The sequence below is a fragment of the Cydia strobilella genome, chromosome 5 (assembly GCF_947568885.1).
Source record: "Cydia strobilella chromosome 5, ilCydStro3.1, whole genome shotgun sequence".
Taxonomy (NCBI): Eukaryota; Metazoa; Arthropoda; class Insecta; order Lepidoptera; family Tortricidae; genus Cydia; species Cydia strobilella.
Window position 1 is genome coordinate 15605840 of NC_086045.1, and position 17926 is coordinate 15623765.

Genomic DNA, 17926 nt, shown 5'->3' on the forward strand with positions numbered 1-17926 from the left:
TAAACATTGCGGCACTATACACCATTTATATACCATTTTACAGTGAAATAATCCATTCAATGCACATAAACCATAAGATTTACTAAGGTCATTGACTGAGTTTACTCGCGTGTGACGTCACACGTGTCACGTGATTAGCCCCTTTGCAAAAACAGCGTTTAAGGCGCGTTCAAAATAAATAAACTTTAACATTGTTTTTTTATATTTAATATAGGAAATTTCACGGAAATATCAATGTAGTGTAATTATTAAGTCATAAACAATAAATTAAAACCATTTTCAAAAATTAGTCAAATAGCCTATAGACACGTGTTTATGAATAATGCCATTTATCCATTATTTTCACCAGGGTTACTTGATACTTCGACCCTAGGGGAGTCGGTGGCAGACAAGGAAGTAGTTTTGCGGCAGTGGGTCAACTTACAAGGGCGGCTCTTCACCAAGCTGGGGCACGGTTTGCCGGAACCAGAAGCAGCCGTCTGAAATATAGAATAGGAACATTTAGTGAAACAATCTGTGACAATAGTTAGGAGAATTCCTCAATAGATAGATAGATATAGCTCAACCAAAGCTTTTGAGGAATAACCATTCATCCATATGCATTCCTCAAAAGGTTTGGTTGAGCTCGAGCGCGTGCTCACAGTCCCCGGAGCTGCCCCAGCCGAGCCCGGTGCCACCTTGGCCCGTTCTACAACTGGCAGCTATGAGCCCGGTGTGGACTGACCTGCACTAGCTTGTAGTTGAGCTCGAGCGCGTGCTCACAGCCCCCGGAGCTGCCCCAGCCGAGCCAGGCGCCACCTCGCCCCGTAATACAACTGGCAGCTATGAGCCCGGTGTGGACTGACCTGCACTAGCTTGTAGTTGAGCTCGAGCGCGTGCTCACAGCCCCCGGAGCTGCCCCAGCCGAGCCAGGCGCCACCTCGCCCCGTAATACAACTAGCAGCTATGAGCCCGGTGTGGACTGACCTGCACTAGCCTGTAGTTGAGCTCGAGCGCGTGCTCTGAGCCCCCGGAGCTGCCCCAGCCGAGCCAGGCGCAACCTCGCCCCGTAATACAACTGGCAGCTATGAGCCCGGTGTGGACTGACCTGCACTAGCCTGTAGTTGAGCTCGAGCACGTGCTCAGAGCCCCCGGAGCTGCCCCAGCCGAGCCAGGCGCAACCTCGCCCCGTAATACAACTGGCAGCTATGAGCCCGGTGTGGACTGACCTCACTAGCCTGTAGTTGAGCTCGAGCGCGCGCTCAGAGCCCCCGGAGCTGCCCCAGACGAGCCAGGCGCAACCTCGCCCCGTAATACAACTGGCAGCTATGAGCCCGGTGTGGACTGACCTGCACTAGCCTGTAGTTGAGCTTGAGTGCGTGCTCACAGTCCCCGATGCAACTGCCCCAGCCGAGCCAGGCGCCCACTTCACAATTCACGTCCTCTAGCGACAAATATTATAGTATCAGCCAACTTTACCAATTAGATGTCTTAACTAAATTAAATGCCATTTCCTCAATCGCACCTGTCACCCACATGACAATAATTAAATAAATGAAACCCGACTTTTTTAAGTCAAAGTCGGTGTCTGTTGTAATAAACACTCTAATTGAGAACCTTTATTTTCTGTAACTCGGTTTGAAATGTGTAGGTAAATATAATAATTTAATAATGGGTCACCATAACATAGGACCCATAAACCTACTTAAATATGTTTATTCTAAAACCCCAACGAATCTACCTTGAACAGGCGCATCGTTTTGAATCACCTCGTTGTCCGCACTCGACTGAGTCGACTTCAGTCTCTTCGCACTCGTTTCAGTAGTTGCGGCCGCTGTAACTGTAACTGAGCAATTTTGAGTTTTCTGAGTATTTTTGTAACTTACCTAATACATAACACACGTAGTCTAACGGTAAGAGCGTGCGACTTTCAATCCGGAGATCGCGGGTTCAAACCCCAGCTCGTACCATTGAGTTTTTCGGAATTTATGTACGAAATATCATTTGATATTTACCAGTCGCTTTTCGGTGAAGGAAAACATTGTGAGGAAACCGGACTAATTCCAATAAGGCCTAGTTTACCCTCTGGGTTGGAAGGTCAGATGGTAGTCGATTTCGTAAAAACTTAGTGCCTACGCCAATTCTTGGGATTAGTTGCCAAGCGGACCCCAAGCTAACATTTGCCGTGGCAAAATGCCGGGACAACGCGAGGAAGATGATGATGACACGTATAGTTTTCAATTGTGATCTTATGGTATGCCGTAGTAGGTAGTGTCAATTCAACCAATTATCGTTGCTCCTAATTGCAATACTAACTATATCTTCGTTTAGGTTAGGTATCTATATTGTTTGAATTATTTCTAAGGCAAAGTGTTTTTGGAAATAAAAGAAAAAACTCGTCAGAACCAATATTAACATTGGTACCTATTATACATACATAGGTACATATTATAGTTGCACTGCCAGTAACAGTAGTGGGCTGTTTAAACCATTTTGCAAACTTCGCCAGCTTAGCTACTTGTGCTGTTGACTGCACTGCTTAAATATAGAGGTGTGGTTTTACAGTAACAGAAATAACTGACCATTTTGAGCGTGTCCACAGCGTTTGAGGCATTCGGCATGCGTAGGGAAGTTGTTGCCATTGCCGCCACAGCCGGAGTAACCGAACGGCTCGCAGCGCCCGCTCGCCGCGTCGAAGAACCAGCGCTCCTTGTAGCTGCGGCAGTGGCCCACTGACGACGGCAGCATGCACGTTTCTACATCGACAATTTATACGTTTTCGAAAAGCCGCTTGTGCCTGACTAGTTTTGATGATTTTACCTGGTGTTACCCTGATCTATGTCATTGTCTAGTGAGGTCTGAATACATGCAACTCCAGTAGTTACTTATGTACTTACAAGAAGCCCCTTCCCCCTTAAAACCCTCTAAAAACCTTGATCTTCTTCTCTCCCTCTCTCAACCCTCAACCCTCTAAAAACCACAAAAGCTTCTTAAAACTAACTAAACGAGATCAAGTTTTGTTTCCTTTTGATTTATGAGTTTACTCCTCAGATTCATATATTTACCTACAGAAGTTCAGTGCCGATAATAAAGCACATAATTTTCAAACATTGAAGATAATTTTAAAACCTTTCGTAATAGAGTCGAGACAGCTAGTATCCTCGCCATCACACAGCGCCTCCTGCTGCGACATAGTAAATTGACAGCGGTCCATCTGCTCCTGAACCTCCTTCTCCAGCTCAGGGTCATCTAAGGTAGTGTTCTCCATTGGAATATCCTGTTAACCAGAAAAAAATGCAAGTAGATTTATGAGGCTACTACACATATCAAAAACATGTAAAGATTGTAAAAGATAAAATGAAACATATCATTTTTAAAGGAAGATACTCTGTTCCAATTAAGGAATAAAAGGTGAGAAAAATATTTACCCCAAGTAGCAAAGTGACGTCAGCGACGTCACAACGACGTAACAATGACGGCGTTATGACGCCATGAAGACGTCGCTGACGTCATAATGACGTATAAATGCTACCTGGGACTGATTTATCACTGGTAACAGTAGGACATAACCCAAGTAATCTCAAGAATTAGCACAGGACCTGGTATTTTACGATGTGTTTGGCGAGAGCATCGGCTATCTGACCTTCTAACCCAGAGGGGAAATTAGACCTTATTGAGAAGTCCGTATTCCTTACGATGATTTCCTTTGCCATAGAATATTTATTGTATATAGTATATAAGTTAAAACCTACGACCTTTTGTTCGGTTTGGAAGCTACACACACACAGGCAGGCTCTAGTAAAACGCACGGTCCGAGCGTACACGCTCAACGCTGACGCCGACCGACATAGTTCGGTCAAAACAAATGAATGGCGGTCGGCGTCTGCGTCGACCGTGCGTAAAGTAACCCTCGGGTAAGTGTCACCAACCAGGTGCTGCAACTCTGCAAAGCGCTGGTTCCAGGAGGCGAGCAGCCGGCGCGAGAGCTCGCGCTGCACGCGGCTGGCGCGCGCCAGGTACAGCCGCGCGCGCAGCCGCCGCCCGCGCCCGCAGCGCGCCGAGCACGGCGACCAGTCGCCCCACGCCGTCACCGCGCACGCCTCTGTGCCGACGTCCTGCACACGACTACTTTTACTTAGGTAGGTATATTCAGGGATCAGGGATCAAAACTAACTAAAACTTCGGCATACGGACGATGTTTTGTCTTACCCATCACGAAAAACCCGTTCAATGTTACCACAACGCACCCTACGTATAAAAGGAACAAGATGGGCCCCAGAATGCTCCCTTGGGGCACACCAGATTCAATACATGAGATCAGATTTTATATTTAACATAGTACGAGTTTTATGATTCAAAGTTGATACCGAGACACATTGTTCCCTTTGCTTCAAATAGGATTCAAAACAAAGTCTTAGAGTTATACCAAGATAAGTCTGCAACGATTTTGATAGCACACGCAGTGCAAGTGTTATTTTAAACGTCAAACTTCTATGAAATTATGACGTATAACACTTGCACTTGCACTGCGTGTGCTATCAAAATCGTTGCAGACTTATCTTGGTCTTACTCTATTATAAACTACGGAGGCGGAAAGCACTGACAATTGGAATCAAATGGTAACAAATTCTTTTCTATTTTTCCTACGTCATTAAAACACAGACTGGAATACCTAATAGGTGTTATTTTAAGTTAACTTCAGAATAAATTATTTATATAGGTATACATATAGGTACCACGCCATGGGCATGGAGAAAATGAAATTAAAACAAAGACAATAAATAAATAAATGAAATTTATCAAGGTCTCAGTATCTAGATCGTTAAAATAAAAGAAATTCTTACACACCATAAAGAACCAGTCGAAATTCGAAATTGTTGATGAGTTCGAACCGTCTTTTGTAGGAGGTCTGAAAAAAAGAAATTTCAATCACCAATTCATAATTATGAAGGCGCATAAATAATTTACGTATACGTACCTACCAATAGTTAATATTATACCGCTTAACTCAATCTGATAGTGGAACAGTTATCAATGATATTATGATTGACCGGGGAGATATTAGAACTAAATACTTACTTATCAGATTTCGTCTCAAACTAAACTGCCTTCTACTGGAAAACCACATCGCTCATCTATATACCTTAAAACCGTCTTCGTAATAAAGTGGTGCGGCTGTACCTACCTACAGTCAAGGAATTTGATTTTCGTACCACTTTGTAATTGTCAGTGACATTAAATACGAAAACCACCAAGGATAAGGCACCAAGGCATGGAAAGTACTTAGGTACCAAGGTAGGTACAATCGAGTTCATAAATATATATACATTTCTTCACCTTAATTCAATGCAATAAGGTGAAAAAATGTATATATATATTTATGAACTCGACTGTACAAAAAGGGACAGAAATCAAATTACTTGACATTACATGTAGGTACATGGAGTACGAGTACCTAGATAGCACAACCATATTGCTTCCATTCCGTTTGTTCAAACTTGCAAACCTGTGACAAGGGCCAGCATCACAGGGCAGCGCCTGGCTAAGCACGGTGCGCGCCTTGAAACCAATGTGGCAGTGTTTGTGCGCGCGCGGCACGACGTAGTGGCGCGTGCGCGCGCGGACGCCGCAGCCCTCGCACGGGGACCACTCCGACCATTGAGTCACGGCGCACGGCCCGGATGACTCCGCCGGGTCCGGCTCGTAGTCGCTTATTGCTCTGTAATATTTATGTTTGCCATTTTACAGCACGTTTTAAACATTCGTACACAGTACACACCTAGAAATTTAAAAAAGTTTTTAGGGTTCCGTAAGGATAAGGGCATTAGCGATCAAGGACGACTAGGTAGGTAATCAAGATTAAAGAGTTATATACACATATAATTAATTTCATTACCGGGTCTAACGCGATTAAATACACACGCGTGTGCTATATACACATGTCAATGGTACTTTTATACTGATAAGTGCCACTTGCACCTTGCACCATCCCACTAACCCGGGGTTACCTAACCGGTTAAACCTAGTTACCATGGTTACCAGTACAATTTGACACTGGGTTAACGGTTTAACCGGTTAACCTCGGGTTAGTGGGATGGTGCAAGTGGCGCTAAGACTATTTTTGGTAAGTTTAGATGGATGTGGCCGCTAGAGTGGTGGAGCAAGGAACGGAGCATACGTCGGTATTGAAAATAGGAATCTTATTTTTTGAGGGGGATGAAAGGGTACGTTTTGGAAAGTAGGGAATGCGATTTACCTACAATATGTTCCCCAGAAAAAGTCACGGTCACGAGCAATCGCTAATGTCAATAATGTTATGTGCAGCAATTATAGTTCCAAATCTATATATATAAACTTAAAAGTCCTGACTAACTGACTGACTGACTCACTTAAATCAACGCCCAGCCCAAACCGTTGGACCTAGAGAGCTGAATTTTTCACAATAGATAGCTTTTATGACGTAAGAAGGGGTTTTTCAAAATTCATCCCCTAAGGTGGTGAAAAAGGGGTTGAAAGTTTGTATGGAGATCATAATTTTTTTGAGTGCGGGACTTGAAACTTTGTATTAAGGCATATTATTAAAATACTAGAAAAGTAATTTCAGCGTTTTTGAAAATTCATCCCTTAAGGTGGTGAAAAAGTGGTAGAAAGTTTGTATGGAGGTCAAACATTTTTTTAAGTGCGCAACTTGAATCTTTGCATAAAGGCATGTTATTAGAATACAAGAAAAGTGATTTCAGCGTGATTAAAAATTCATCCCCTAAAGTGGTTAAAAAGGGGTTGAAATTTTGTCGTGGTCCTAATTTTATTTTAAGCTAGGTACTTGAAACTTCATAGAAATATATATAATTAAAAGAGAAAAAACTTATTTCAGCATTATTGAATATTCATCCCCCAAGGTTGTAAAAATGGGGTTGAAAGTTTGTATGGAGATCAAATATTTTTTTGAGTGCGGGAATTGAATCTTTGTATAAATACAAGAAAAGTAATTTAAGTGTTTTTAAATATTCATCCCCTAAAAGGGTTAAAAAGGGGTTCAAAGTGAATCTATTACAAATGCTTTGATACTTCTTAGAAAGGCATTGTATAAGATTCCAAAAAAGGTATTTCAAAGTTCTTAAAAATTCAACCCCTAAAGGGGTTAAAAAGGGGATGTAAGTTTATATGTGGTACAAATTTTCTTTTAAGCTAGGAACTTGAAACTTGGTAAAAAGGGCATTATATTAAAATAGACGAAAATTGATTACTTACACCGTTTTTGAAAAGTTTGTATTAATAGTTTCGGGAGCGATTTTTTTTTTAAATAGTGGACTTGTAAATCTTCTAAGAGGGTCGAGAGGGATTATATCGGAAACAATTTTTTTCAGTTAGGGTCTTGAAACTTCGTAGTTTGTGAAATACAAATTTCATGCGTTGTATAATTATTAACAAATGATTAACCGTCCCTATTGATATCTTTTGCTGCATATTGTTCTATATTATGCTCATGTAGAATATATAACCACCAACATACAAATCCACGCGTACGAAGTCGCGGGCAACAGCTAGTATACAATAATTTACATACCAACTCAATAACAAATGAGCGCGACAGCCACCAATTCCCACCCAGACCGACTTACTTGTACCTAGTCGTCCTAGTCCCAGAGTAAGCAAAGCTATGGGTAATAGGTGACGATGTTTATTTAGGTATACTTACTCGCTATACGAGTTTATCTATACATAAAAAATTCACATAGGTAGGTACTGAGGTCTTACATAAAAAACATCCATAACTCAAGAACAATAATCGCGCCCATCACACAAATACTTATACTCTTGCCACTACGAAAAGTTCTACTTGTAACGTACCTGCAGTGCATCCTCGGGCCGCGGCACTTGCGGTGGTCGGTGAGCTGCGCGCGGCACGCCTCCTTGCGCGCCCGCGCTGGCCACATGTAGTAGCGCTGGCGTGACGCGCGGCCCTCCCCGCACGTCACGCTGCACGCCGACCACGCGCCCCACGTGTGCGTCGTGCACGCGCCAGACGCGCTCAGCTCCGATTTGTGCTCCGAACTTGATCCGCCTGATACACCAGTAAATAGTAGAAGTGCGTTCAAGATGACTATATTGTAGTGGCCACGTCGGTACATTGGATAAAACAAATGCATAGCGTCAGCGTCGAGCGTGAACTCTCGAAGTGTGCGTTCCATGGCCCTCGCGTAAGACCTTGGTCTTCGGTTGATGTTCTGTTCGCTGCGCAAAGCGTTACATTACTGTACCCAGCAAGGGGACAAAGGCCTGAAGCAAAATTCTGAAAGGGTGACATCAAGGTCTAGCTGAAAACTGGTGCAATAAACTGGGCCCAATATCGCCATAATCAGTATTGATCTTATTTGAGAGAAAAAAAAAACAAGAAATTGACACCTCGTTTATCAAAATTGGCTCAGTACGACGCTAAGATGGCCTACGTGAAAAAACAATACACACAAACATTCACCCGTAGTACAAAAATTATTTTATGGCTTAATATAGGATAAAAAAAGCCGCACCTCGACAAAGCGCTGTAAATCGGCAACCGTTCAGCACGCCACCGGCTAGACAAAAGCTGCTCGTAACACCAACGTCACTTACCAGTGCTATCGCAGCTCTTCTCATAGAGACGGAGTCGGTTGAGCCGCAGGCGCGCGTAGGGCCGCATCTCGCCCGTGGCGCTGAAGAAGGGCGAGCGCGCATCGCGCGGCCAGTCCGGCCGTAGCGCGCGCACCGGCGCCGCCGGCACCGACGGTTGCCGCCGGGACTGACACAAACACATATTTACCTATACTAAAATATAAACTCCACTATATACTCGTAGTAGTAAACAACCTAAATAATTAAAAAAAATTAGGTAAGAGTCTCATCAGTACTAGATAAAGGGATAGAACAAAAAGACATGAACGCGCTTCCTTTTCATTAAAAAGAATCTCGCTGGTATCTTTTTTCTATCCTTTGGTTTTATCCTCTTCCGCTTGACAACGGCGAACTTGATTGGTCAAATTCATTATAGTTCACTAAAGCGTTTCATAATGAAGTCATTATAGTTGAGTCAGGACCCCAGAGTGAAAAATATGCGATTATAGTTTGGTCTACTTAAGTAGTATTAATTCAACCATAAAATCAACGAGTAGAAAAAAAATTGCACTTTCATTCCATTCATGTTTCGTCTTTTTCAATCAACCAACAAGCGATCACAACAATTGATACCAAATTATCACATTCGGAATACATTGTTCACTCACACTCATTAGTATCATCGGTCCACTAACAATAACGTTTAGTAGAATCTCACCGTATAGGCAATGCCACTGTCTGTCCCAGCGTCATACGGATAAAGTGGCAACGTAGCAGATGTGCTCCAGGTACAGTTCGCATTACAGAGCTCCAGAGCAGACACGCCAACTATCCAATCTGGGGACGGCGCTAGTTTAGCGGCCAGAGACACGAGGTGGTGTTTGGCGTCCACTCGGAACACGGCGAAGGTGCTGGGCGATCCCGTGCCGGCCACCTGCTGCCACGATATGCCGCGGGCTTTGATTATTGTGCGGATGTGGTCACTCTGCGAACAATCACAAAATAACATAATCGCCAAGGAGTTATTGACCCGCCAAGTAAAACATAATTATGGAATAAGTTCACATCACTCATCCGTTTTTTACCTTACCTCAGCCTTTTTTTCCAAAGCCATACCTAGTGTCACAGTGTCACCGCCTTCAGCCAGTCGCCTGAGCCCAACGCAAGTTACACGTCCCTCCTGCCACACACGATGAGAGGGGCTACGATGACATAAATCTCTTACCTCAGCCTTCAGCTCTTTTTCCAAAGCCGTAGTGGCACCGTCTTCGGCCAGGCGCCTGAACCCAGCGCTGGCTACACGTCCCTCCTGCCACACGCGGTACTGAGCGGTGTGAGAGGCGCCGATGACGTCGCTGAAGTGCGCACGCGCGCCCTCCGGCGGAAACTCGCGCGAATGCGTGTTGCGGGACCATAGCCCTTCAAAGGTTACCTGTAGGTATCATCAAACGACCAGTTTACGTTAGAGTTACTTCACAATACAACTTTCAATTAAGTAAGTGAACTATAAAATAACGGAAAGAACTTAGGGTTCCGTTGCTTTGCAAATACAAATAGGTACTCGTAGGAAATTTTTCTTGCGTGAAGTAGCGAATGTCTCCGATAGACAATTGAAGTAGACAAGACAATTCTCTTTTTCTATTACCTACGTGAAAGCCTAGGGGACATTAAGATTAAGATTTCTACCTCATATTTGGCCTCATCGCATGCACAGCACGGTTCTAGTATCGGCGGGTGCCGCGTAAAACTGGCGGGCGCTGCGTAGGCCGCACAGAGCTTGCGCGTGAGAACCGACCACCCGCCCTTGTCGTTCGCCGGCTCGACGCGCGCACACAGCCGCAGGCACAGGTCTACGGCGCGCAACGGCGCGCTCCATATTACCTGGCATAAACGAAGCGTGGAAAAATATACACAAACTTCCTACTTATTGCGAGAGCGAGCGAATTGGACAACGGAATCGATGGATGTAAAAGTGTTTACCATGAGCGGTATAAATCGACTACCTATACAGCATATCCATTTATACCTCCCACTTATATGTAATTATACAAGGTACCTACAGTAGTGGAACATAATCTAAGTACTTATCATATTTTTTCAGGTACATTTGCATAATATTTTTGGTTATTTCTCAGAAACAGCTCTAGCGTAGCCATCTCGATGAAATTTACAATATAGAGTATAGGCGATATATATACGACAATTCTATCAAACTAGGGTACATTTTAAAATTATATAATTAGTTTGTCCGAGTTTTCGCTGTCCACCGGTGGGTATGTATGTAATATTAAATTGTAAAGTACTGATTTGATTTAATTTTCAAACCAGAGGCTAAGGAGGGCGAAAAATCGATCCATTTAAGGTTTTATTGTTGGTAAGATTCGCTTTTGAGTGTTTCCAAATAAGAAATTCAATAATTACAAAATACATTAATTGGTATGTGTGAAGTCCCCAATCCGCATTGTGCTAATGCTAACGTGGCTGCCTATGTTGCCACGTGCAGTGAATGGGACGTAAGTATATATGGTCGTGATAATGATACAATAATTGTTTACCTGATATAATTTCACAAATTTTCGAATGAATGCCTGCAAAAAATAGCCATTATGATAGAAATTTTTTCGCTACTGTATGAGTGAAATGTAGCCAAATTTTTATACCTATAGGAGTTATGTTTACTAACTTGTATCTCTATCTTCGGGTGCGCAGTAGCATTGTCCACCGCGGGGAAACATAATTCATGCTGTTTTGTCTGGGCATCGTACGCCTGGAAGGATCCTAGCGACTGTAAGAAAGAGGTTTATTGAGTGTCAGAACAGTAAGCTTGGAGGAAGAAATTATATGTTATGGGATAACTTTACGAAGATATAAGTAGGAAATCCCGAAGTTTTAAATTAATTGATTTGGAAATTCGATGGACATAAATAACAACAGCGAGCCAAGAAATTGCACACGCGTGAATGAATTCACGAATGAGTGTCCACGCGATCCTACAGCTGGTTGTACCTAATACTTACAAGATTTAACAAGCAGTAGGAATATTAACTACGCATGTAAACAAACACTGACGGAGTGGTTGGTGGCCGCCTGCGCCGGCGACTGCGTGGCGTCGGAGCCCTTGTCTTCATCGAGCTCCACCCACATCGTGAAGCCAATGAACGGCGACAGTCCCGTGCCGCTGTCGACGCCTAGCAGAGATACTGAAAACAGTCATATTACTCATATTACCAGAAAGAATTTACATTAATTGTAGGATACAAGTACGGTTTAACTCTTGGTTTGTCTCAAATACGAGTACCCTACTTCAAAATATGAACGACCCCCAGAAGATAAACGTTTGGAACGTTTTTTACACGCTTAAATGGATAGTGAAGTGGTCGCCGTGTTTATACTTCGTGCCAAAAACACCGTTTGAATGGAAATCTTATTAAGATGGCCGCTTCAAAATAGATAAATACATATCATATATACTAACATGATTATGCTTCATATATGGATGCTGATAAGCAATAATGTGTTAACCCACATAAAGACCATTGTGAGAAAATGGCATCTAAAGTTTTTTACGTGGTTTTTGAGTGTTTGTTCTAAAAATTAAAGATTTTGTTCGAACTGTTGTCTTTGTCAGTTTAAATACAGCTAATACTAGTGATTTATGATTATAATATTGGGAATAAATTTAAATTTATCGTAATAATCCCATTTTTGATTATTGCGAAGTTCACGATGACGTGAAACTTTCTCAAGAACGTGTCATTATACTTAACACAGTTTTGCTAATTGTGTAAATCTGACTTTGAACTTATAATCGACATGTTATAGCACATAAGTTGTTGTTGTTAAATTCTAGCTTTATATAAATTTTATTTTGCAATAATCAATCAAGCCTCATAATGCATTGATACGATTTGTTTTTCGATTTGCAAGAATGATTCAAGTCTAGCAAGTTATTTAAAATCATTATAATTATTAAAATAACATTATTTTACGAATGTGCGTATATTCAAATTGTTGAACTTGGCATTTTAAATGAATTGCTAAGAAAAACTACAGCATTTAGCGGTTTTGTTTAATTTATTTCGGCAAACTTACCTAAAAAATAAAACCCTTAAAATCTAGTGTGATTACGCTTTATAAATACCTTATTTCGATGAGCATTAGTATTTATCTCTTGAAAAGTGCAACAATTAATAGATTTGTGCACTAAATTCGTAAAATGACTTATTCCCTAACAACCATTTTCGGTCGCCGTTACGACACGGTGTAGACACATCTTGCGTCGACACCGTCTTTTCCGGTCACAAAACGGTCGCAGTGTGGTCGCCGTTACGTCGTCGTTACCAAAATGGGGAAGGCTCGACACAGACACATTTCAGTCACAAAGTGTCGTCGCCGTGTGCACACATTGTTACCAGTTTGCGACTAGTTATCCCAAAATCATTCGTTCATTTTGTTCGTTTCAAATGGGAACTGTCAGATGGAAATATACTTAAATAAAAATAAACAAGTGACAAACGCCATCGCTAAGAAGGATTTACAAGACGTAAGTATTTATTGTTTGCATTTATATTACATTATGGCTTTAAATACTATGGGAAATTAAACTGCTCGAGTGATTTGATTAACTAGGTGTAATTTTATCAACGCGCCACCTCATTATTTTAGTTTAGCCAGAAATGAAATTATTTACTTCTCAGTGCATGTGTTCATAACTACATTATTTGATGCAATTTTAGTGCTCCGATGCATATACTATACCTAAATAATAAAAATAAAGCTTTACATACTACTAAACTTGGTAATTATGATGTAAAAATATGGTTTAAGGCTGAGAAAAATTCCAGTCACAAAGTAGTCGCAATGTTACGACTCTGTGTAGACTCTGTGTCGACACTGTGTAGACATATGTCAAAAGTAGTAACAAAGTTACTGGATTTGCAAAATGGCTCCTTGTACTCATTTGTTTTCAGATCAGTGTTGCCAGATACCTTTTAGTACGATTTTACGTACTTTTTGAATAGGATACGTACTTAAAACGTACCCTGCCCATAACCGTACTAAAATCGTACTTTTTGGCTAAACCGCACATTTTAGTACGATTTTACGTACTTTTCGTATGAGCGGTTCAAAAAAATGTTATAATGGCGTAGAAATAATAGTGACAGACCAAAAAAGTACGATTTATTTGCGTCAAAATTTGTGACTTTTTTGTTTTGGTATTTCTGTACCTTACTATTTTGCATATTAATACTGTTCCTTTTGCCCCGAGAAAAACAAACTAAACATAATTTTTTGCCCAACGTGACCGCAAGTTATCTTTATTTTCAGATCTAACCAATTGCTACATTTATTTAATCGTATGGCATGCATATTTAGGCAATCAGAGTACAGCTTTGAGGTTGTTAAGCCAGGTAACCACGTCGGGTGTCAGGGCATCCAGGTCCTCAGCTGGGCCACGATAGGAGTGAAGCGGGCAGCGCCGAAATATGTGCTCAGTGGTTTGGTCTTCTTCGCCGCACTCGCAGAGGGGAGACTCCTTCCAACCCCACATATGTTGAGAATAATTACAGCGGCCATGACCTGTTCTCAACCTATTCAGACGACACCAGATCTTACGAGGTAGATGGAATCCCTTTGGTTTTCTCGTTGGGTCTGGGAGATAGGGAGCGTCTTTTTCAGCTGTGGCAGTAGACCATTCATCTTTCCACCTGTCCGAGATGTTAAAGTTGTTTAGGCTTGGCGCTATAGCACAGGGTGGGTTTCGAGAAACCAAACGTTGTGGAGGAGGGTGGCAGAATTACCAATTGCTACAGAATACAAATGACAAAGAAAAGAATCAAGAAGGAAATAAAACAAACAAAAATACAAATTATTCCTCGACGCAATCGGGTGATTCTTAAATTATGTCCAGATTTTTTGTTTTTGTCATAAAAGTTTTTATAAGAGTTTTGAATGATTCACGGCTAGTTTCACTACCTATATATAGACCGTGATTACCTTTTGTATTGTTTTTGAGCTCCCGATATTTCGACGCAGTTACATGCATCTTATTCACGGGTGACTGAAGATAGCGGGTGGGTGTCAAAGTTGTGTAGACTGCGCTCTGTCTACCCTCATTATATCATATCGGGGATATCGGGAGCTCAAAAACAATACAAAAGGTAAAGGTCACGGTCTATATCCCGGTCAATATAAGTCTAATGAAAAGTCATTTTAGATCATTTAAAGCTTTTTTTTTCATACAAAACATGGTACTATATTGGTGATTCTTAAATTGTGTCCGGAAGTTTTTTTTTTCATAAGTTTTTATTTTTCACACATTGTTACATATAAAGTACATACAAAAAGTGAGCGTTCCGTGACATTTCTTGCATTTTTTTTAAATATGTTTTCTTTATCTATGAGGATCTCACTAGAATACCTAATATAATTAAGTCGTTAATTTTTAATTATCCTGTATAATGATCTCAGCAATTCGTTTTAGTAGTTTAAGTTTTAAATAAGTATTAAATAAGTACAAACGGATGGTTGTGATATAATATATAGACTGCGAGCCACGAACCGATTTTAATGACCAATAGCCACCCGGGCGAAAACTCGTAAAGTGGAAAAACCCTGGTTTTTTTCTTGTTATTTTTTAATAGTTTAGTATCGTCAACCACTGAACAAATATTAAAATTTAAAATATTTTGAGCCTTGCCAAGATAAGGGTTAAAAAAAGTATGCTTAGAGAATGTTAATAATTAATGTTTATTTATCGAAGCGTTGATAATATTGGAAAGAATACCATTTCGGTATTGCAATCCATAGCAAAAACTTTGCATTTAATGTCGTCTAAATTATATTCTCTCAATTCTTCAGTTTCATAAATAAGCGCTGTGGCATATGTTTATGTTTGATGATTTAAATGGCAACTCAAAAAAAATATATTTGTTTTTTATATTCCCGCCGAAGACTTTTATTTTCCCTTCTACACAAGTAGCGTATTGCATTTCTGTTAAATTATTGTCAGTAGTTAGAAACCACTTGTCCTTATTGTTTTTAGATATCGAGTATTTTTTACTATTTCTGACTGTCTTAAAAACTTTTTCACCAGTTTCCAGTAAAATTTCGTTTTTGAGGACGGGATCTGATTTTTTGCAAGTAGTCTCTATATTCAATTTCGACAGTTCTTGTATGCGATTCGCTACTTGCGCCAATGGTTGGTCCCCTTTTCGTAACAGGTTTTTAATACTGTAAAGCATACCTTCAAAAGGATAGGCGCTAAGAGAAGGTAGAGACCCGAACTTCATAACGTCAATCATTGACAACATGGCATAAAATCTTTTATACTGGACGCTCGATGCCCAAAAGGGACGGTAGTTCGGAAGGGACGACAAAGGGACGGTGTGACATTAAAAAGGACGGAAAATCGTCCTATTTGGGACGATCTGGCAACACTGCTATTAATGGACAGTTTGACAAACCTTGGTTTTCAAGAGGTATTTTATATTGTCATTTGCGGTCACAATGTTTCGAAACATTTCAGTAACTGTTACGACACATTGTGTAGAGATTTGGTCACAAACTGAACGCAAAGTGTACACAATGTGTCGACACCTTGTTACCGAAAAATGTACACACGGCGACGACACTTAGTTACTGAAGCAATTCTGGTCACATTGTGTGCACACGGCGTGGTCACAAACTGAACGCAAAGTGTACACAATGTGTCGACACCTTGTTACCGAAAAATGTACACACGGCGACGACACTTAGTTACTGAAGCAATTCTGGTCACATTGTGTGCACACGGCGACTACACTAAGTTACCAAAACTGAACACAGTCGCAAAGTGTAGTAACGGTTACGACACCGTTTCGACACATCTGACATTTAGTTACTACTTTGATGATTCTGTGACCGGAATGGTTATATGGGTTATAAACACACTTTTTGCAGCACTTACCTTCAGAGCGCTTCTGGTAAAACAGAACTAATGGGATGTGATTTCCGCAATAATGAGTTAACCTCTCTTAAGACATTATTGACATTTTAGTATGCGTTCTGCCCATTACTGCGATAAGTTAAGGTACTAGACGCATTAATGCAAAACAGTCAACACGTGTTAACGGATTTGTGTTAACCTTTTTTCCTTCTTTTGGAATATTTATAAATTTCAAATCACTAAGATCATTTTTGCAAAATGAAGTAGAGCGGACCAGCTACAATATGGCATTAAAATCTCATTTTTGAAGTTTTGTGGGTTGACACATTATTGCTTATCAGCATCCGCAGCAGCAGGTAAATAAAACAAATGTTGTTATATTTACCTAAGGCCCTAAGGCTTAATTAACGTTGCAACAAGTTACATACCATTTTAGATCATTGCTATTTTTAGGACACTAGATTGAGATTTATTTTAAGGGTAAGAACAAAATAAAACCGGTTCTCCGGCAAAAATAATACCCCGGTCACATAGCAGACGAGTGGTATGGGAAGTAGTGAGGGAAGTATGCAGGGTATGTCGGCCGATGACGAGTAGCGCGGTCACACTACGTCTCAGCCTACTTCCCTCGCTATTATGCTCGTCGAGTATGTGGCCGAGGTATAAGAAAGGGACTAGTTACCAGTGTATAGTTCTCCAGGCAAGAACAAATCCGGTTCTCCAGCGACGCGCAGCGCGTAGCGCGCGTCCTGCGGCTGCGCGTCGGGCGGCGCGCGCGGGCACGGCGCGGGGGCCGCCGTGCCCGCCTCGTGCGGCATTGTGCCTAACGCGGCGCGCGCCCACCAGCCCAGCAGCAACCCGCACAGCACCAGCTGCGCCGATCGGCTCATCTTCACATCGATCACTATCGCTAACACGGCTATGAACCTACTCGGACGATTTACAGCGGCAAGATACTTACATGAAAGTCTTCGTTACGGTAACAAATAGGTAGGTATAATACCTAGTCGGCAACCTAATAATTTTATCAGGTGTAAAGGCAACATTTGAAAAATGTAAGCGCGAAGGATCAATATCCAAATCAAATTTTGAATTTTGCGTCTTTTTAACCGACTTCAAAATTTCAAAAGAAGGAGGTTCGTAATTTGTTTTTTTTAATGATATAGGAGGCAAACGAGAAGACGGATCACCTGATGGTGAGCAATCACCGCCGCCCATGAACACTCGCAACACCAGAGGGGTTGTAAGTGCGTTGCCGGCATTTAAGATGGGAGTACGCCCTTTTCTTGAAGGTTTAAAGGTCGTACCCGTACCTACGTGTTTATGTTTCTTATCTCAGAAGTCCGTCATTTCTCAAGCGATATGGATTTACATGGACTATAAAGATCAATTGCACCGATTTTCAAACTAATACCAACTGATGAAAAG

At 41.4% G+C, this 17926-nt stretch overlaps 1 protein-coding gene across 2 annotated transcripts; it reads right to left on the bottom strand.

Moving 5' to 3' along the window:
• Nucleotides 1–245: 245 nt before the first annotated feature.
• On the bottom strand, nucleotides 246–17447 carry LOC134741456 (spondin-1-like). 2 transcript variants are annotated; one of them, XM_063674239.1, is made up of 16 exons: nucleotides 17181–17447; nucleotides 11641–11771; nucleotides 11255–11356; nucleotides 10258–10452; nucleotides 9797–10003; nucleotides 9290–9556; nucleotides 8593–8758; nucleotides 7831–8044; nucleotides 5486–5698; nucleotides 4828–4888; nucleotides 3909–4094; nucleotides 3109–3256; nucleotides 2562–2735; nucleotides 1721–1819; nucleotides 1329–1423; nucleotides 246–479 (listed from the first exon to the last, which is right to left on the bottom strand). In XM_063674239.1, exons 1-16 carry the CDS (start codon nucleotides 17386–17388, stop codon nucleotides 330–332), a joined length of 2616 nt encoding a protein of 871 aa, XP_063530309.1. In that variant the 5' UTR covers nucleotides 17389–17447; the 3' UTR covers nucleotides 246–329. The 2 variants fall into 2 exon arrangements, with proteins under 2 accessions (XP_063530309.1, XP_063530308.1); XM_063674238.1 differs by having other exon boundaries at nucleotides 1721–1825.
• Nucleotides 17448–17926: the final 479 nt, after the last annotated feature.

What these genes read in the sequence shown, in the direction of transcription:
- LOC134741456 (XM_063674238.1), bottom strand. Translation starts at nt 17,388, where the DNA reads ATGAGCCGATCGGCGCAGCTGGTGCTGTGCGGGTTGCTGCTGGGCTGG. An exon ending in AGGCGGCCACCAACCACTCC is followed by an intron (nt 11,357 to 11,640) that starts GTCAGTGTTTGT and finishes TCTTTCTTACAG; the next exon opens with TCGCTAGGATCCTTCCAGGC. An exon ending in TCTCGACTCTATTACGAAAG is followed by an intron (nt 2,736 to 3,108) that starts GTTTTAAAATTA and finishes TTGTCGATGTAG; the next exon opens with AAACGTGCATGCTGCCGTCG.